Below are 21,322 nucleotides of genomic sequence, written 5' to 3'. Positions count from 1 at the left end.
TCCTCCAGCCATGAGGAAGAAAATGATGCTAAACGATGCTGGCACTCCCTGCCCTCAAGACAGTCATTTTGCTGCATTCAGGCATATCAAAGTCCAACTGAATAAATAGATAAATTATGCTGTGGATCCTCTGGTGTGCTGTCACGGTTTATGATTCACCTATTTATGGCTCCAAGTCACCTTCCCCTTTTTTAATATTCAAGTGGGTTTAAACTAATTTATGACTTGGATGGATTTCTACTGGGAATTGCTGCATAAACAGAACTAATCTGCACCTTCACGATCTCGCCGGTGAAGCTAATTATATATTTTGAGTGTATTGTTTTTCATGTCTAATTATGATATCTTATGAGAACAGCTGCTCACTCTGTTCCACGCTGTTCATGAAAAAAACAAGAAAAAATACGGCGAGTTTTTGCTCCCAAACAGCCCAGCAACTGGCTTGTTGCTGAGGTATTTTACGTTGATGAAAGGTCCAATTAACTCCCTGCAAATATGCAAATTCTTTGGAGGGATAACATCCAGCTTAATGCTCCTTTGACATTTACACACCATGTGAGTCACCAATTATACAGTATGTCAATTTTTGTTTTTCAGGAGACCACAATAACTGAGATCAAGCAGAAGATTATGAAGATCCCAGATGCTAACGGTATCGTCATCGATGGTTTCCCTCGAGACGTCGGACAGGCGTTGTCCTTTGAGGACCAGGTAAGTGTCTGTGAGATTGTCAACGTCACTGGAATGAATGATTGAATGGTTAATCCAGATGTTTGTGTGCCTACTTAGCTTTAGTCATGACTGCACATTTGCTTTGCACACACAAGAATTACAGAGTTGTGAGACCGTTGACAGCAAGCACAACATGGTTGCGCAGGTACGCGCAGCGACACAAAGCTGCGCCAGTCACAGGATCTTAAGCGAATCTTCGTAGAACCGTGAGCTCACTACAAATCTGCAGCCAGAGGCTGAGAGAAGGTTTTCCTACAGATGAGTCCAGTCAACCATCATTGGAGAAAAGGAGTAAGTTATGTGGTGATGCCTCGTATACAGTTAAACCCGGATCATAAATAACCGGTCACGTGGTTTGGTGATGAATAATACACAGCAGCGTCCCTACTGTTTAGTATTTCAAGGGTAAAACATGAAACACCACTTTTGCTTGAACCCTTCTATTTTTCTCCGTGATATAAAGTCCTGCTCCTCTGCTTCATATATCAGAAGCTCCAGATTATTAACACCGTCCCTGCTGGCTTCAGATGTCTGGAGGTGTGCAATGAGATGAAGGAGAAGCTCATCAAATCCTAAAAAAACATCTGTGGACAAACAAATCCCCCACATCCTGGCATTACATGTTACTGATGCCAATTTAAACCGACATATAGTTGGAAAGCGTTGCCATCTCAAGATAACAAGATGAGTAACCCTTTATCCTGAGATAGGGGAATTAAAAAAGACACAAGTACCGCCTCTTTTGATCCATTTTCATCAAAATATTTTAATGTACACCAGAGGTATCTCAGTATTTTTACTCTCTGCTGTAAATGTGGTTTTATGTGACAACAGCCTCATGCAACTGTTGGCTTTCGCATTGTGTGTCTGAAGGAATTTGTGTGTAAGTGGAACAACATGAGAGCGAAATGATGTATTTGGTTAATTAAGTCCACCAACAAGACTGTGCCCCCCCCCCCAAAAAAAAAGTGAATCAATCAATCGGCCGAACAACTAAACTACTAAACAGAGGACAGAGAAACACAGTCCGGTCTAAACTGTGATTGGTGCCTCTCTTCGATGCTCTGCACGTCTCAAGCTGGCTGGAATTCATCACAGCCTGTTTTGGCATCCAGACAAGTTTCAGTCGCACACATTTTGTGATGAAGATGCAGCAGAATTTGTTATGCGAGTCCAACGCAATGAGATTTTGTGCGAGGCGCCGGCAAGCACAAGCCAGATATGTAAATTGGTTCGTTGCGCATTGGAAGAGTCACCTCCTTGGGTTCACTCCCAGTATGTGAGCTGTGAGGACAGTCGTGATGACCGTTTCATAAAATTAAAAAAAAAAAGGTCATAGAGTCAAAATGAAGTAAATTTATTTTCAAGAGTAAAAATACTTTTGTATCAGCACGTTGCATTTTTAAGGGACTTGCTCAAGGAACACTTCTATATCCGAATTAATAAAAATCATTTTCAAAACAACTATCATGAATACACTTGAGTAGAGGAAAACCTCAGAAAAACACCCTGAACGTGTGCTGCAAGTCAGCGTCTTCTGGCTGCCGCTGCTGATCAGACGTTCAACAGTGAAAGGTTTGTCTTCTGTCTCGCTGCCCAGTTATATTTTATTTTTCCTGAAGTGTGTAATTTGGGACACACTGAGGGAGGAGGCTGTCCTCGGACTGGCTTTGTGTTGTCAAGCGTCTCTCCTACCAGAGTCCTTGAGTGAGGCTCGCCCGGATCGATGAAGCCTCCTGACAGCGTTGTCAGTTTCTCAGTCCTCAAGAGTCTCTGAAGCGTCTGAATCTCGGAGGTTATGGAACCAGCTGTATTTAACATGTGGAAGTGTTAGCTTCTATCTCAGCTGAGCTTTTGCTTTACAGCCGGAAGGCTAAAAGTCCAAGATGTAAGTCTTTAAATGAGCAGTTCCTGATCAGAGGAGAGGATTGTAGAGAGGGTCCGCAGAGACGAGTCATTTCAGCCGCGTCACAGGAATGGCAGGGAGGAACCCCAGGGTCTCAACGACCACTTCAACAAGGTTGATAACTTTGACCTCTGCAAAGACGGTCAGCGTAGGTTTGTCCGTCAGCAGGACAACAGAACTGAGGTTGACGTACAATTGACTGGATTGTGGAATCGATCGGGTTCTGATGACGCCATATTGCCTTGGCGGAGATCTATGTATGCCCTCTCATTCGAGATGGCGGCGTGGCTCAGAGCTGGAGTGGCTAGCTGGTTCAATCCTCACTCATCCCCATGACCTCGTTGAAGTCTCCTTCAGCGAGATGTGGAACCCCTGATTTCTCCTGATGAGTAGTTTGGTGCATTGCAAGGCAGCATCAACAGTGAATGAAAGAAAGGACCGCCAAGGTAGAAAAGGCACCTAATGAAGAGAGGCCATTTGTTTGTAGCGTTGTGGAAAAACTCCATCAATTAACGGAAACAGAAAAAAAAGGGGAAACTTTAGCTGACATGGCTAATTTCCCTGACCAGTTAACAGCAGGCAGCCTGAATGGCATTACATCACAATGCATTGTTGAAAAGAGAACAAGAGATAAGAATTCAATTGAATTGCAGCAAGCATGAGTACAAGAAAGCCAGCAACATGTAAGAACATGGGGGGGGGGGGGGGGGGTAGTAACATCAAAGCAGTTCCTGAGACTAAAACAATACAGAGGGAACACCACAACATTGCAAAAAGGATTTTTTTTTTTTTTGGTAAAGGACTGTTAAGGTCTTTCTTTGATTGTATGAGCAGAAGTGATCCCAAAGACTTTTGCTGTTCCTGCATCATTTTGAAATCTATAATATCTGAGCAAATCTCCTGGTTGTTTTTAGTTTTTTTTTAACCAACTTAGAATTTCCTGCGAGAGTAAAAATGAGAGTCAAATTCTCCGCTTGAATGTTTTCTGTATATTGCAACTGCCTAACCCGGATGTGAATCTTTTGATAGCTGTAGTGCTGCAGTTAAGGTCATTTTTTTTAAATAGAGCCAGTCGGAGAAGCGATCTTGGGGCGAGTGCTGCTGCGAAAGGTCAGCTCCCGGGTCAAGTCTTCCTCATCCGCCGGGCTCTTTGTAGCACTTGCGAAGGTGCGTGGGTTCTTGTTGAGCTCGCTGTCTGTAAACAGGGAGAACACGCAATGGTGAGGTCAAACGTGATTTGGCCCCGCATCGTACACAACCACAAACCACCCTCGTGGGTAGTTGAGGGTGCTAGAATCATGCATTCTACTGTGACGGCGAAGGTGAGGGGATAGTTACCTGGAAATAGTCCCAAAAGACTGTCTGTGTGCGTGTCTCACTCTGCTCGATCTCGTGTCCTTGCTGCTGCACACAACAGCTGCTGTTCGTCTTTTTGAGAAATATGAAGCTGTTGCTTATCTTGGCAAGCATTCTTTCATTTGTCCTACTTTATTTGTGGGAGATCTCACAGGACCGCGACTTCCTGGAGAGATTGATCGTAAATGAACCATTCACCAAGTGAATCCATACATCTCCGGGCTACTGAGCATCACGTAACCTGCGCTCCTATACATCTGTCCTCGGTATACCGGAGTTGTTCCACAAGGCTGATGTATACAGGCTCATTTGTTCTCTTGATGCACTGCGCAAGGAAGCCTTGAAGCAGTGTGTGAGTTTGAATGTCAATCAGCAGCACAACGCGCGAACTGTGGCTTCCTATCGGCCGCCGAGAGGCGATTAAAAGAGTATTTGTGGGTTCCTGCAGAGGAAACCAGATGGGGCTCCTCTGGCGGTACCATTAAGGGAAAGATGCGCTACTTTCACTTGACATATTTCCAGTTGAAACATGTAAATTGATTGCTAATGTGGGCAGCCCGGGCCAATTAGCTGCCAGCACAGAGTCAGTCTGCTGCACTTAGTTCAGCTCAGCAAACGTCTGAACACACACACACTGGCTCTCTGCTATCGTATCTCTCTTTTCACGCCAATTACAGCGACCGTCACGAGCGTTAAAGCAACATTCACAAGAAGATTTTGAATGGGCCTACAGGACAAATTGCAGAACATGCGTTGGTCAGTACTTAAAAGTTCCAATATTCTGGCACTCACGCAAAATCCTTCCTATCGAACGCATACATCTACATCACGGTGTAAATCTACATGTCTTCCTTCTTGAACTTCCAGGGCGCTCTCTAGAGCACACGCTCGCCGCAAAACCATCAGCTTTTCCACTTCGGAATGGATCTGACACAAAAAGCAATGGTTTCCCACAATTTTTGTGAAAATCAGATTAGTAGTGTTCATATTTTCTGATAAACAAGAGACAACCACTCAGCCAGCGGAAAACCTCCCTGGAAAAGCTAAAAAAAAAAAGGTAATTTCCCGAAACAGCTGGTGCTCTACATTTCTTGGAACACGAGCTGAGGTGGTTTTTGTTTTCTTCTTCTACCGACTAAAATACATTTGATGTTCTGTGAGGACAATCGCACACTGCAAGTTGGGGCTCGCTGATATGGTTTTTGTAGTTTTTTGAGCAATTATGGAGCTTCGTGACCTTAAGATGTAAAGCTGCAAGTCTCATCAGCGGAAAAATAACAAGCCGCTTTTTTATAGTTGGGCAGCAAATGCAGCAACACATGAGCAACCACACAATACAAGGAGGATTTTCTGCTTTTCTTTTCTTACTGTCTCGCGATTGTAAACTGAACGTCTCAGACCGATTGACTGACCAAGACAAGATGAGAGTTTCCGGAATGGATTGATTTTTCCAACTGCTAATTAGAAGCAACAGGAGGAATATGATGATGCCAAACCAGACACCGCCCGTCAATGCAGTTTTTATTAGAGCAAAAATCACCAGTCGCACATTCCATGCATGGTCGGGTCTAAACAGGAATGAGAGCCTGCTTATTTTCCTACACATACCTGAACTATTTTACAGCAAACTCTTTCTGGCACCGTGTATTGATTTTTTTCTCGTGGCCCATCACCCTAATTGCAGAGGATGGCTAAGCCTGTCTTGTGTCTCGGTCATATTCTCTCGTCTCTCCGGTAATTGTAAAGAGCCCAAGTCACGGTGTAATGGGAGCTCGTAATGTGGTTGCCGCCGTCTCCCGGTCTACCTCGGCTGGCAGCAGATGAAGCTCAGAACATGTTGGCTGTCAGAAAAACTGCCCAAAGAAACAAAACGACGGATTTAGATCGTGTGTGTGAGGCTGGCTGGTGTACAGAGGCATTTCTTACGAGACAATAATATATTCTTGGTTAGAACCACGGGGCCGTCACAATGCTTACTATCAGCAATTCCAGCTGTTGGAGCAGATTGGAAGTGATTAAGATGTAAAGGGAGAAAAACTAAACACCCAGCTGGTGAGTAATTGCTGCATTTCCACACTCAAGGAGCCTGGAAATCTGAAAATTAAAACGTTAGCCCATCTCTCCTCCTGGTAAAGGGTGTTTCATAGTGGATAACAGGAAATTAAATTGTTGTTGTTGTTTTTTTTTAACTGTCACAGTATTCTTTTAATTGTCTCATAAAATAATTGCTTCAAGGGTTGATGCACAAATGGGCTCCGGGGTTAGATAAGGACCTGGGGAAGTTCACCGGAGATGCGATGGAGCTGATAACACATGTATACCGTTGCTGTCATAACCGCGTCCCAGCAACCGCTTAATGACCACTCGTAGAATCACCTGCTGATTGGCTGTGAGCCGGCGGCCCCTCAGACAATGCTGCAGAGATGCAGCCGCCCCGGGATGGACGAGTGAATTAACTGCTTATTGAAAGGCCCTTTGTGTGCCTCAGAGGAAAAGATTTGAAGGGGGGGAGGAAAAATATGACGGTATCGTTGTGCTTTGATGGATTACGGGGGCTGAGACCGTGTGGTCGCTTCACAAGCGTGAGGTCAGATAGTGAGCGGTCAGCCTCCAGTTCACACCTGCTGATGGAGAACTCTGCTCAGAGGATTGAGAGAGGCCGGACACATCTTACATTTATCCTATGGTCACATGACAGGATCAGAAACAATAGTTGGATCCCATTATTGATAAACTTCATCATTTGTGTGACACTCAAGTCACTTGTGCGCTGTTTAATAGCCAAAATAGTGATGACAGTGCAGCCTACGACCTCCAGTACGCACAGGTGAGCAGTGATTCATGGAATTGTTCTTGCTTTAATGTTACTTTGTGATTGAGGCTGACCAGCACATTTACAGCATTCTTTATTAGTTTACACTCCAATTACACCAGGTCTAATCAGATAATTTTTTTTATTTTTAGCCCTTTACTAAGAGAGTCCTTTTCAGTTGCTAAGAGACATCTTTGTGTGTCCTTTCAGCATCCAGTTTCATGCCTGACAGTCGATTCTTTGCTTATCGTCTGCGTTTATCTGAGTGTTCTCAGCTTCGTCTGTCTCCATCTTCAATCAGCTGTCATATGAGGATAAAAATAAGTCTGATGCAAATCAGCGTAGTCTGCAGCTGGTAATGTTTAATGCTGCAATCTTATGTTTCTCTCTTTGAGAGAACGATATGCGCAGCGAGAGAACTCCAGATATTCATCACCTTCAGAAGAATCAAGGCTACTAAAGATGCTGGAAACACCTTCCTGAGTGACCTGGCGCTCTGTCAACTGAGGCTACAGAAGACAAGTTAGAAGTCCTCTCGTCTTCGTCAGCAACACGACACTCACACTGGTGGATGGACGCCAAGAGGAGCTCAGGTAGAAGAAGAAAGGCCAAGACAGAGGAAGAGAGACAGCTGTGATTAAGGAGGACGGACGGAGACAGATGGAGAGGGAGCGTAAGAAACACACTGGGCTTCAAAGCCACACGGAATCTGGAAACTTTATTTGAAGTTTGTTGAAGCCACAGGGATTTTGCTTCCGAGGAAGTGAATTAGAGCTAATAGATGCGCAGGTAGTGTGTCGGGTAGCGTGCTCTCACCCAGGCAAAACCTCGGGAGAGCGAAGCTTGCGTCTTCCGCTTTATTCAGATTTCTCTGCAGAGGGGAGAGAGTGGCACCGTAGCAGGAATAAGCACCGGAGGTCTGACCCTGCACTCAAGGGGTCTCTATCAGCTTTTGCCTGGCAGTGGAAATTCTGATGAAACTCTGTGTCAGCGGTGCAGTACTCTCCACCAGCCGACACTGACTTAAGCCTGGGATCACATTTTACCCCCAGCTCATGTTCAGAAAGGTAGCATTCCCTCGTTATTGTTAACAGTGGCACCCTAATTCTTGTATTCTGCTCCTTCGAGAGATGAAGCTCTAGCTTATTGAGAGTAGCAACGAATCGGACCTTTATTGCGATACTTAACCTGAAAAGTGCTTTTTGCCTTTCAAGAACTTGCAAATAGGCATTACTTCTTTGTGACCTCAGAAAACAGGAAGAGCCATACGTGGATGTTTTTGCATGAAGCTAGCAGTAACCGACTACCTTCCACAACCACGAAGGGTTAATGCAGGAGGGGGAAGAACATATGTGTGAGTTCAAGACACCTGTTTGTGCTGACCTGAAAGACAAAATATACTTTGTTCCTGATGAAGTCTTGCTTTAAGCGTCATATGTTCATTACTGTATTGTTGAGTCTCCAGAGCAGTCAGAGCTCAGAGGTCCTCTGAGGACCTGCGGCATCCGTTTTCATCATCCTCCCATCACCCCATGCTGCTACGCTGCCCTTTGCGAAGTAGCAGCAGCCATTTCTGAGCGGCTGCAACCGTAGTGCTCCTCTTCATCGCAGCCCAGAGAGAGAGAGAGAGACGCTGAATCCCTTCATCCTGCCCTCCAGGCTTGTGCCTCCCCTCCTATCAGTTAGGGATGCGTCAGTCCATCTATTCACGTCTGTGAAACTGTCTGTGCCTAAGTGTAAACCCACCATACACACAGCAGTCCATCACCTTCCAATCTTCATATGTCATGCGAAAAAGAAAGAGAAGCCAAATACTGGTTTCAGCCACTCAAATGTGATGTGTCAACTGGATTGGACAAAACGATACAGCATTTATTTTAATAGCTTATAAAAAGCAGTGGACAAAACAGCCAAAGAGACGAGCTGCTGGATCTGGAAGTCATAAATCTATTGCAAATACCTCTCACATGTAGCAGAAAACAGAAAATGATGCTTTGAGGGGAAATGATTACAGCGCACACTGTTTCATCCACCTCCTCCAATGAGACCTCTGGTAAACATTATTATTTCCAGAAGCTACGGGGGAAGATGAAAACGGCTATGTTACATAATTCCTGTTTTTTTCAGACTCCCAAGTGTCTCATATTTTACCAGAAGGCCGGCTTCCCTTCCACCCATTTTCTGCGAAGCTGCACCTCAGCATATATCTGCTGGAAATGCTAGACGGAGAGGAAACAGCACCAGAGCGCCGAGGTTTATGGAGACAGATGGAGATGCAGGATACTCAGCTGCTCCACGCGCTCACAAAGGCTGAACGGGATAAAATTAACCAAAGGCAAACGGTCCGGACCGATGCCTCTTTTTTGAAATCGTTTCTTCGTGTAGATGCACTGGTAACACCAGAGATGGTCGGTACCAACCTGAGACCAAAAAACGGATTCCTCTAATGCTTTATATTATGCAATAAAAGAGCTTGACTTGATACCGTGGAAGTATCAGGTTTACTGCGCTTTTGCGACTTTCCTCTGCAGCGCAACAGGAAGTCACATTTCAGTGCTTGATTTAATGCCATTCGTTTATTTCTCTGCCCTTTTTTTTTTTTTTTTTTTTACAATTATGATTGCATTCATCTGTAAGAATATTTTATTTTGGTTGTTTTATGGTTTTGTTAAGACTGCGTCCAACCCGACAGTGAAATTAGACCCGAGCACAGACTGGGGAGCTTGTAGAGACAGTCGGTTAAACAAGAAACTGATTTAGCGGGTAAATACAAGAAACCAGACTGTGGAAAGCTGAACAAAGATTTTCCAAAACTGTGGAACCTGTGCCACCTGCATGAGCCAATGAAATAAACGAGTCTCGTTAGTCTCACATACTTTGATGCACTAAGACCTGCATTGCTCTTTTCGCTAATGAAACATGACCAACCTGTTCATTTTCTTGAAAAAGCTGGTGCCGCTTCTGTGAGCGCGTGTGAGATGGAGCTCCCAGCAGTGAAAGAGTTCTTTAATTAAACTCCTCTCTGCTCTGATGGGATGATAATGCCTTTCTGGAGCCACCTCAGCTGTTATAAATGGAATAACACTTCCACGAGAGTCACCCGCGGTGGCGTCTGATTGCTGGTCCACATTAACAGTTACAACTTGAGAGTAATGCGGCCGCACGTCTGGTCACTATGGAGACGGTTTTGAAAGACTCAGAACTGACTCCTGTTGCTGAAATGGCGTGCGCTTCAGTAAACAACGGCATTCGGTCTATTTTTGGCTCTGGCATCCCGCCAGATCAAAGGCAGTGTGTTCATCATGTCGGCTCTGTGCATCTCATCCCTGTGAAACCCAGAGAGCGAAGAGCCACGAGCCACTCGGGTGCTTTTAATAGAGGAGAGGTGGCGAGCCGGGTGAGCCGCCGTCAAAACGGGAAAAGCGTCAAACGCTCCTCTCGTCGCCGGCATGGGGGGGGGGGGGGGGTCAGAACCATAGAAAACTGGAGATTTAAATTTGCTGCCCTGCATCAGACGTTCTCGGATCACCTGTAGACGTTCGGCTCGTCTGTGCGACTCGACTCGTGGTTACCGAGGAATCTCTTTGTGTGTGTGAGATCAGAGGAAGTGGAGCTGGCGGGAATGTCTCTTAATCTGCGTCAGTCAGGAATCAGTCAGGGCTGTTGCTGTGCCTGACATTTTCCCTCAAATTAGTGTAATTAGGGTGTATTTTCCTACTATTACATCATGGCAGCAGTATTCCAGGCCTGACATGGTTATTAGTTCATGCTTTGACTGCAACAACTGAGCTGAATCAGAGAATAAGACTGAGAAATGTGGAGGAGGTGTTTTTATTTATTTATTCATTCATTCATTTTTTCCCTCAAATGAAGCCTCCATCTATCTAGTCGGACAAATGATTACAACATGATGCAAATACATCGGGTCAAGTGAGCGATGTTTAAGATGAGCGACCCAACATGGCTGTCACAAGAAAAAGAAAAAGAAAAACAAAAAACTTGTGAAGTTTACCGGGTTCTTGAGTTTTACGGATACGGGCGTCGAACATCGCGCCCCCACCAAAACACGTTTTTTTTATGGATACAATTCATCAAGTGAGGTCTAAAGAGTGCTAACAGTCGTGTATGAGACCAACGGCCTCTCGCAAGAAGATCAGCAACTGTCCAAACATCAATAGCGTTTTAATGGAATTATTGTGACGGCTTCCACTCTTACCTGAATGTTTTTGTGGAATGTTTCTGCACAGTAACACCAGGGGTGAAAGTGAGCCGGAATATTCACGGCCAGAACGGAGTTCCGTCAAAGAAAGGAGGAGAAGGGAGCCGTCCAAATCCCATATTAAATAAAGAAAACGACATCTGAAGGCGGTTTCTCACTGAATGCGGCAGACGCTTGCGCCCCACCCCGCGCCGCGCTACCGAGTTGCTGGGCTCGGTTTGCGCATCTCCGCATGCGAGGCGTTTTTGGTTGGCTGACAGACGGACACGTGGGTCACATTACCAGCATTGTTAGTTTTGATTGGTTAAAACCACACGTGTTCTGCTTTCACAGAACGAAAAAAAGAGAAACAAAACAAAACAGAGGGCAAAATCAAATTAGTGATCCTTCCTGAGATTTTCCACGTTTTGTGTTGTGTCGCTCACTGTAAAGTGTAAACTGATATTTTGCTAAATAAGTCATTGAGTGACGTTGATGGTCTGTTTGTTCATGTCTGCCTGTTCCCTGTTGTTAGCACTGTAGTGGGCAGTTACTGTCAAAAAGCAGTTTTCAAAGCATTTCCAGGGGTCGCGCGGGAAGGGTGGGGCTATGGGGGCTGCAGTTGTGTGGGGACACCCGAAAACGGTAATAAAAAAATCACCCGAAACCGATTAAAAACCGTAAAACTTTGCAGGCGGCGCGCGCCGCAGTTCGGTGCAGTTCCAGCAAGACTTTTAAGCCACTTTCACCCCTGAGTAACACATTTGAATTCGCACAAGTTGTGTTTTCTTTTTTCTTGTTTTTTTAAAAAACAACAACAACTAAAATCTTAACAGCGCCTGCTGTATAGAACTCATTTGTGTACATTCTTATGTAACTTGATATTTACTTTGTATCTGAGCAGGTAAAAGCCGGACAGAGACTTTTAGGACGGTTGTTCCCGGAGCGAACCCGCATCACGTTGACGATGGAACACGTGATGAAGGAACAGAACAGCCAGTTGGGAACTTCTCGGAATAGAAAACTGACGTCAGGGTTATGAAAACGGCTGCATGTGTGACCGCGCCTGAAATATCGTTTTGCTGTTCCTCACACTGTCAATCACGGAGGAGAAATGGGCTTCCAGGCGCTTTTGTTGGGATTGTCTGCAAATCTTTCTTCTCCAGCAACCACTTGCATTTCCCAAGGAAGCGTTGCCTCTGGGTTGAGTATCAAGCCGGTTTTTGTTTTTTTTTTCAAAAGCAGAACTACAATGACAACAACAACAACAACAACTAAACAACAATCTTCGAAAAGGTTGAAAACTTTGTTCTGGTCCTGAGCTTGTGACTCGTCTCTGAAATACCTCTGCCAATGTACTTGTACAAAAATGTACCCTTCAAAAACCAAGTTTTCATGGATCAGAAATGTTTTAGATCACGCCAGTTTTCAAGGTTCCTCTGCCAGAACAAACCTGCTGTTGTGAAGCCAGAGAAACGAAATACAAAATGATGTTTGAAGAGATTTTTTTTTTCCTTTCCAGCCAAACAGAACTTTATACAAATGCTTAAAAATTGGTCTCTCGCTGACAAAGTCTTTTCGACTGGATTCCAAGCTTTCACGCTCTGAGATCCAAGCCTCTTTTCAGTTTTGAAAGGTGGTGTGATATTCCTCCCATATTTGATTGGCAGGTAATAATGTCCTCGTGTCTGCCGGGAGCACGCAGTCCCATCCTGGTGGAGCAGCTGCAGGGTCAGTTTCAAGGCTACAATCTGGGTTTCTGGTGGCGTTGATGGAATCCATTCACATTCAGGGGGGGACTTCAAAAATGCAGATATCCAATCTATCCAGACTACAGCGCCAGCGAAGGTTTTATTGGTGTGTGAATTGGAGTTTTACCCCTTTGACCTGAGTGCAGTAAGAACGGCTCCTCAGGCTCCCTAGATGTTTAGCGTGTGCAGATCGGAGCTCCCTGGTCGCAGTAGAGCGTGATCAACACATTCAATACGGCTGGAGCTTTGACTGTCAGGTTTTCACATGTCCTCTCTGTCCCGGTAGATCTGCACTCCTGACCTGGTGGTGTTCCTGGCTTGCACCAACCACCGCTTGAAGGAGAGGCTGCAGAAGAGAGCTGAGCAGCAGGGACGGCCGGACGACAACCCCAAGGCTATAGACCGTCGCCTGACCAACTTCAAACAGAACACCATCCCTCTGGTCAAGTACTTCCAGGAGAGGGGCCTGATCGTCACGGTAAGGCTGCAGGAATGCTATCAGTGTGTGTTTGTGTGTGTTATGTCAGAGAATGAGAGAAAGATGCAACCTGTGTCCCCGCTCGTTCTGTAAACAGCCCAGTGTTGCGTGGAGTTTCACCTTGTTGGATAATTCTGCAGCACTCCATTTGCCATCGGTGCAGAGAGGAAGAGCGTTGTAGCGTTGACAGCTTCGTATGATCGCCTGACACCAAACCACGTTTAAGACAGGACAGGGGAAGATTAGACAAAACTGTTGTTCACAAGTACAGTACACAAAAAGAGGAAAGAAGAGGGATAAATAGGACGAGTAAAATGTAGAGGACCAAAAAAAATATAATATCATCCATCCATTTTCTACCTCGTCCCCTCTTGATGTCTTTGGACTGTGGGAGGAAGCTGGAGTACCAGAGAGAACCCACACAGGAACAGAGAGAACATGGAGGCTCCACACAGAAAGGCCCCGTGCTGCAGCCGGGACTGGAACCAAGAACCTTCTTGCTGTGAGGCAACAGCGCCACCCTAATAGAATATCAATTTGATATTAAGCCCTATGAACATACGTATTGTATACACCTTTCACTCAGACTGATCATAATAAATGTTAAATGCTAATAAAATGAAATGGAAACCAACAATTTATTCCCATTTCTCAAGACTGGCCAAAAGTAATATAATCTAGTTGATGAATGATTTTCCAGAAGTTTCAGGCACTTCCTGTTTACCTGTTTTGTTTTCTTTTGTTTGTTTGTTTTTTCCGCCAAAATCACTCGTTTTGCTACACCAGACACTGGAGATCTCAACCTCTGTCAGCACTGTTGACTCACAGCAAGAAGGCCCCAGGGCTGAGCCCTGGCCCGGTCTGTGTTTGTGTGCGTGTGTGTGTGCGCGCGCGTGTGTTGTCATAAGTGTGTTTATGTTGTTTATCTACAGATGTGGACACAGAAATAGTTGGCCCTCATGCCCAACACTCACACATGTAATTCTGGTGCTAAAGACTGAGACAAGAAGGACGGTGGATGAACTCAGGCGTGGATCGTTGCTGATTTTGCTGATTGTTTTGTGGGGTGACAGACAAAGAGCTGCAGCTGGAATGGAGGGCCTGGTGTCAACTGCAGATCGCTGAGATCTCCATCAGACTGTGCCCCTCGGTGCTAAGGGCCATACAGTTACTTTTCTTACGTGTGAGCTGGATGCTAATAAAGCTCTTGGCTCAAACCTCCAAAGGGAGGCGGCGTCCTACTCTGCTAGTTGTATTGATCTGTCTGCGTCTCCGAGCAGCGCCGGGCTGCTCGCTGCAGAGGGATTACTGAATGACTCCTGTGCTGTGAGATTCTGTTTGCAGGGCTTTTAGATTGTTGTCTCAGGGCATTTTAAAATCAAACACGCAGGATAATCTCTGGCAAATCTTACATTTGCATTCAAACCAATGAAAACGAAGCCTTCCAGGAGTCAGCCGGCGCTCTCATCATGCATCTTTTAAGCCGTCTGGGATTAATGTTGTAAGAATTAAACCGGGAATGCCAGTGAAGTGGACAACGTTTGAAGACTTTGAATCCTGATGAATTTGATGTAAATCTGTATTTATACTGCAAAAAAGTCCTTTTATCCTCTGTCCTCTGGTATCTTTATGTTTCATGAATCTTGCTTATGCACAAAGAAAAAAGCGTAATTGTTGGTGTTTTGTTGTCTACGTTTGGAGTTGTGTGGATGTACTCAGCAAGAATCTTCAGTTATCACAAATACTTCATCTCTCGTGTGCTATACTCCTTTTTGCCAGGCATATTTAGTTTGAGGCGGCACGGTGGTGCAGTGGTCAGCACTGTCGCCTCACAGCAAGAAGGTTCCAGGTTTGAGTCCCGGCTCGGGCACGGGGTCTCTCTGGCTGAGTCTGCTTGTTCTCCCTGTTCCTGCGTGGGTTCTCTCTGGTACTCCAGCTTCCTCCACAGTCCAAAGACATCAAGAGGGGACCAGGTTAATCCAGACTCTAAATTGACCGTAGGTGTGGCTGGGAGAGCCAATGGTTGTCTGTCTCTATGTGTTGGCCCTGCCATGGACTGGTGACCCGTCCAGGGTGAAGGCTGCTGGGATAGGCTCCACCCCCCAAGACCCTTAACAAGAATAAACGGGAGAAAATGAATGGATATTTAGTTTGAAGCTGGCGTCCAACCTCTCCTGTGGTTCCTCCGTTGATCAGGACTGACAGTCATTTCATTCCATCAGCATCCAGAACAGAAGACACAATATGGCTGCCAAGTAGCAGAAATTCTGATAAACCTGAAGCACTTTTCTCAGTCAATGGTACAAAAAAACGTTTTACTCATTCATACAAAATAAGGCAATACTGCACATAATAAAACACAACAAGGGCAGGAGTAACGACGAAGCAGACAGGAAGCGACCGTTTTCGTTGTCTTGAAGAAGGCACAGGGACATTGAAGTAACTTTACTACGAACACGTCTGCTACCTCTTATTTAAGGCTCAAAATCTGTTGTTTTTTGTGTGTTAACAATGCCTTTTTATTCAGAGAAGAAAAAAAAAACGGCGCTGCACGCGTGAATAAATAAACGCATCTGTGACCATTTTAGTTTCTTTAAAATTAAGAGCAGGTTTAATTTCTCAAGTTCGTCTGTAGCTCTTAAGCATCCTGATTGCTAATCTGCAACTTTTTTGTAATTGCGGATTAAAGATTCAGTTCAATATCTTAAGAGGAAAGCTGAAAGTTTAGCAGAAGGAGGACGCGGTGCTGAATGTGGCTCAGGCAGCTGTGACTTGAATAGAGATGCCGTCAGATTAGAACTCTTGCCACCGAAGCATGTAGATGGCATGCGGTGATGCGCAGCAGCCACTGAGGTCAGAATGAAGACTAAGTGTTTGAGACCGGTGGAGGCGAATGGAAGGACAGAGCGGGCTCGTCGCCGGCGTGAGTCAAACCGGCGGACGCCTTTGGAGAACTTCAGACGTGTTAGAGGTGGATCGGAGGCGGTCGAGATGAAAAGACGACGTCCTGAATGATGCGCGGCATTCTTTGTTGTTGTTGTTGTTGTTGTTTATGAGAGCAGCCGGTGATGCCTTGCAACGGGTTCAGTTAAACTAGAGTTCACACAGCCTTCATTCAGAACACAGTTTATTGTTGGCTGAGACAAAGCAATGTCATGTACACGTATGCACACACACACACACACACACACACACACACACAGAGCAAACATAAACATACCTTACCTCTTGAACTGAGCATTAATCCAAGCTTCCATTTCTACCTAATAATCCAACCAGAACAGGAGATTGTGTCTGTGTGACCTTGCAACATGTTCTGTGTTCTGTCAGGTTCTATCTAGAACATCACGGAATACTTGCAACCTTACATCTCAGTCAGATGCATATAATGATGTACAGCATCCAGTGTGACGGAATGATTAATTATTGAGACAAAGCTTTCAGTCCATTAGTTGTCATTACAAGCCTCTTTTTTGGTTTAAAACGTGAGATCTGATGCAGTTATGAGAAAGTGTACTAAAGTACAAGACAGATGTTCCGGGTCTGAGAAATGAAGCCAGTGCAGACGTGACCTGCATTCTTCCTGATGGCCAGCAGAGGCAGTGTGTACCCACAAGTCTATGATACTACCGCTGGAGAAATTACCCTCAATCTGCATTTTCACAACAAGTTTGCGGTCTCAATTGGTGAAGTATCAAAGTCATATGGAGACTTCAGACTTTAAACGCGGAACTCAGCGTGACTTCCAAATAAGCCAGTCAACCTTTTACACCACTAAAACGCACAACCATCCCTCGCGCTCGCCTGAACGCAGGTTTCTCTGGCCTTCTTCATTCCTGTGACGGGCAGAACTCTGTGGCCCTTCGCCGCGTTACTCCAACATTCAGAGAGCTTATCGATCATCCCTCCAGTGAATCGCTGCTTCTGTGCTGCTTCACCATCAACAGTCACATCAAGCGTCGGATAAAATGCCGCCCCCCCCCCCCCCCCCGCCTCCCCCTGCACCCTCTTTGTTCTCAAATTGTTGCTGCAATCACAGACGAGCTCGTTGGCTCTGAAATCAAGGGGTCGGCACAATCTGAAGCGTCCTTAAAAAGACGGCTTGCGTACGCACGCTGAGCACTTGGGCTGTTCTTGAAAATATATTTGGATCTCTGTTTGCTGGGGCAGACATGAAGCCTCTCACCTGGAGATGTTTGGAGGGTTTGCTTATGTTACACTCACACAGGAGGGAAAATGTGTTGTTTTTGTTGTTGTTGTTTTCCCGTCAACTCACAAGCTGCTCAACAACAGCTCGTGTTGTTCGCTTGCACGTTTAATCAAACTACCTGAGCGTGCGTGTGCTTCTCGGCACCAATCCGACGACTGCCTCCGTCACTGAGTTTATGCACTCTGTTGGTTTGTTCGTCCCTCTGCAGCACCGCATGAGAACTATCTGGCAATTTACACAAAACTTTGTGGTATCGTATCACAGTCCAAGAAGGAAACCACATAGTTTGGGCCCAGAAGGTCTCAGGTTGGAGTCTCAGCTGTCCCTGGTCTTCTCCGTGTGCAGTTTGACCCGAGACGCTGTCAGAGGACCCAGAGTTTGTTGTCAAGCGCTCCTCCGTAGAGGCGGGGTTGAATTAAAAGGTTTCCATGTCCTGCTGGCCGCAGGGGAGCCGGGGATCGAACCAGCACAACTTCGCTTATTACTGGAGGCGCTGCGCCATGGCGTGCTTGGCAGTGTGAGCACGGGTTGGATGAGCCCCTCTTGCTCCAGTAATCATCCCAGAAGAACTACCTGGTGGTTTCTCGACTAATGAATGCAACAACGTCTGTAGCCTGATTGATTTAGCGGCGGGAAAGTCTCAGTAATCACTTCCCTTCAGCTGTCAATCCTTCAGTCCTCATGACCTGCTACTCTTCGATTGGCAGTGCACACGTCCATTAACTCCCAGCCTTTTATTTGGTAACATTTCCTATTTTGGCATGGCGGAAATGTTTTTGCGCCTAGGATGCTGCTCCGAACCTTCCCTTGCTTTTTCTTTTCTTTCTTTTTTTTTTGTGAACTGTCAGTTTTCTCTTGGAAAAGCTTTTTGAGTTCTGATCTTAATCTCCATTGTGACATTGCCAGTTTTAGTATGTCAAAGTTAAGATAATGAAGGTGAAACGTGAACGATGGCTCAGTTGTTTTTTTGGGGGGGGGGGGTTGTTGAAGGGTAAATCAAAAGTTATTTAGTACAAACACACTTTACAGGTAACGGCAGCAGGGAGATATAATTGTTTGTTGTGGCCTGGATTTAAGTCTTCACGTCATTCTAGGAAACGAGGACCAATTTAATTAGGTTTTCTCCGAGCGAGTTCACCTCCAGCTTCCTCCCCACACGCTGCCACGCTACACCGGTAAAAACAAACAAAAGGGATCTTCTTCCTGGGTCTGTGATTTCTCCAGGGACAGTATTTTGCTGTTGTTGTTGTTGTTATTTTATGAACTATAAATGAGATTCCAACATTGAGTCCAATTAGGAGCAGCTAAAGTAACAGCATGAAAGGGTGTCTATGTGTTTAAAAAAAGAAAGAAAGAAAGGATTTCAACGTATCGCTCGCTTCGAAAAGGGAACGGAGACCTGCGCCATCACGTGTTTTAATATTACCTCTCACAGACGTGTGTTCTGAATGATTCTTGACCCAAAACCAAAAAACAACAAAGATGCCCAACTCATTGCAGGAACACTCAGTTCCATCTTTCTGAACAACTTCACATGAAGTCACTGAGATGATAAACACATTTAAATGAAAGCGCAGAGCGTTTTTTTTTTTCTTTCTATTAATTGCGCTTGTGTCCTTTTTTTTTTTTGGAGTGACCATACGAAGCTGCTGCCCGGAGGCTTCAGGACTCTGTCTGAACCCCCGGGGTCCCTTAATCTTCTTTTTCTTGTGATAGTGGATGACTCCATTGACGCACCCCACCCATCTCAAAGCACTTCACCCAGAAAGTGCATTGTGCCTTTCAAGTATTCACAAATAGGTGCTTTGAGCTCGCGAAGTTGTGTTTTCCCCTCCTGCGCAACTTCTTTGTTTCTACGGAAGTTCAGAAAAAACAAACAGAAGCCACGCATATTTAGCTTGACGCTAGTGGCAGCTGACTGCTAACAACTGTCTGTTTGCAAACTCTCACTCATCGTGATCTCATAACCCGTGTCTTCTTTATCCCCTCGTTCGACTAAATAACGGCTTCGTTTACCAAGTTGACGAGGAGAGGTCCCGCTTATAAGCCTCAGGGTGAATATGTGGCTGGCTCTGTTCTGGAGGCACGACGAATTGATGCAGTCCTCATTTCTGAGTACTTGAAAGGCAAAGTACACGTTTGGGGTGAAGTACCACTTGAGGATTCCTTGGCAGTTTTCCGTTTCTCTCAGTCTACCGTTTCTTGTGTGAAGGGATGCTGGTTCTACCACTCCAACCTCAACGGTTTGACGTCACCAGCAAGTTCAGTTTTACCACTCTTCGTGTGTTTAACTTCATTTTTAGCACAATGCGCTAATTTAACAATCGGGGAGTGTTTCCTTTGCTTTGTCCTTCACCTTATCTTTCGCCCACTCATGACACAAAATGCGGCGAATGACACATCGTCTCACGTCACAAGTTAAAGCTACTTAACTGTCCTTGAAAAACGCCCCGTTCTCTGGAGAGTCCTGGCAGCTTCTTCTTGTAAGTATAAATGGATTATACCGAGCCTCTCTGTTGGAGTAGGAGCACATTTAGAAGAGAAATCAGACACTTAAGCAGCTTAAGATCCATCCGTCCATCCATTTTCCATACTGTTTATTCCTTAAGGGTCGGGGGGGGGGGTGCTGGAGCCTTTCCCAGCTGACATTAGGTGAGAGGCGGGGTTCCCCCTGGACGGGTCTCCAGTCCATCACAGGGCCATCAGGAGCAATAAGGGGTTCAGTGTCTTGCTCGAGGATACTTGGACATGGTCACCGGGGGGAAGTGAGGGTCGAACCAGTGACCCTTCGGTTGCTAGACGGCTGCTCTACGTCTGAGCCACGCCGCCCCCTCAGCCTGAGATGCAAAAAATAAAAAACGATAAATAAAAATGGAGAGGACTGTGTACCCTGATGGGTCCTAGTTCTGATGCAGGGCTCCTCGAGAGTCCTCAGTCTGATCCTGCCAAGCAAGTGGGCTGGCGGGGGCCTCAGGGGACCTTCTCACACAGTTGACATCAGACACCGGTATCCTTTTATTCTGATTATTACCATGGAAACCCAGAGAGGAAGCTGGTGGTTGGTTTTTGGGCAACCCTTATCTTACAGTTCCTCTGCCTCTTTTTGTATTTCTCTTGTTAGTTTGTGATGAAGCAGTAACCCTGCTGAGTCACACACACGAAGCAGGTTGGAGTTACGACTCCTGTCTTTTTATTTGACCCTTTTTTTCGAAGGTTTTTTTTTGGGGGGGGGGGCTTTCAGCTGATTGTCTTGGGCGCTGGCGAGAGCAGCAAAGGGCCGGACAAAGACCAGATTAACCGAAGTCGGCTTCTAGTTCACTCTCAAAGCAGATTTTACACGGTCCATTTGCAGGAGCCCTATGTGCAAAGGAAGGCAGTCTCTTACTAATCAGAAAGAGACCAGAAGACTGGGACTAATTAATCTGGAGTTATTAAAGCCTCCGGTGCGCGTTGAATGCAAAACAACCCGAGAGTGCTGTTCTCAGCGTCAGAGCTCATTTCTAGTGTTTGATCTTGTAATGAGTCTGGATGTCACGGCACTTAGACAGGCTGACCGCGTCCATTCAGCCGCCGACACTTCTCTCACACGTGTGTCAAGTGATACCCGCCCTCTCATAGCAGGTTTGTTGTTGTTGTTTTTTTTTTTTTTTTTGTCTGCTTTCAGCTGGATGCAGACCGGGATGAAGAGGAGGTGTTCTGTGACATCAGCATGACTTTGGACAACAAGCTGTTTCCCTCTAAAGAGCCTGCGGCAGGTGAGTTCAACGTCACATAAGGTGCTCCACAGGTCGCTGTTCCTCATTCACTCAGGTGACGTAGCGGTCGTTTCGTCAATGAAAACTACATTAAAAAAATGTAAAAAATGAATTCTTTCTCAGA

At 45.6% G+C, this 21,322-nt stretch overlaps 1 protein-coding gene across 1 annotated transcript in view; it reads left to right on the top strand.

The window, feature by feature from the left end:
• ak5 (adenylate kinase 5) overlaps window positions 1-21,322 on the top strand; it is a 61,190-nt gene that overhangs the window by 15,533 nt on the left and 24,335 nt on the right. Inside the window, exons 5-7 of the mRNA XM_086204339.1 lie at window positions 598-711; window positions 13,042-13,233; window positions 21,108-21,198. Of these exons, the coding sequence (XP_086060465.1) occupies window positions 598-711; window positions 13,042-13,233; window positions 21,108-21,198 (397 nt within the window). The remainder of the gene's footprint in view (window positions 1-597; window positions 712-13,041; window positions 13,234-21,107; window positions 21,199-21,322) is intronic.

Source organism: Aulostomus chinensis, chromosome 5 (assembly GCF_037954235.1).
Source record: "Aulostomus chinensis isolate RoL2024-O1b breed Wild chromosome 5, RoL_Achi_v1.0, whole genome shotgun sequence".
NCBI lineage: Eukaryota > Metazoa > Chordata > Actinopteri > Syngnathiformes > Aulostomidae > Aulostomus > Aulostomus chinensis.
The sequence above is the reverse complement of the archived record's forward strand: the minus strand, read 5'-3'. Positions and strand labels throughout refer to the sequence as shown.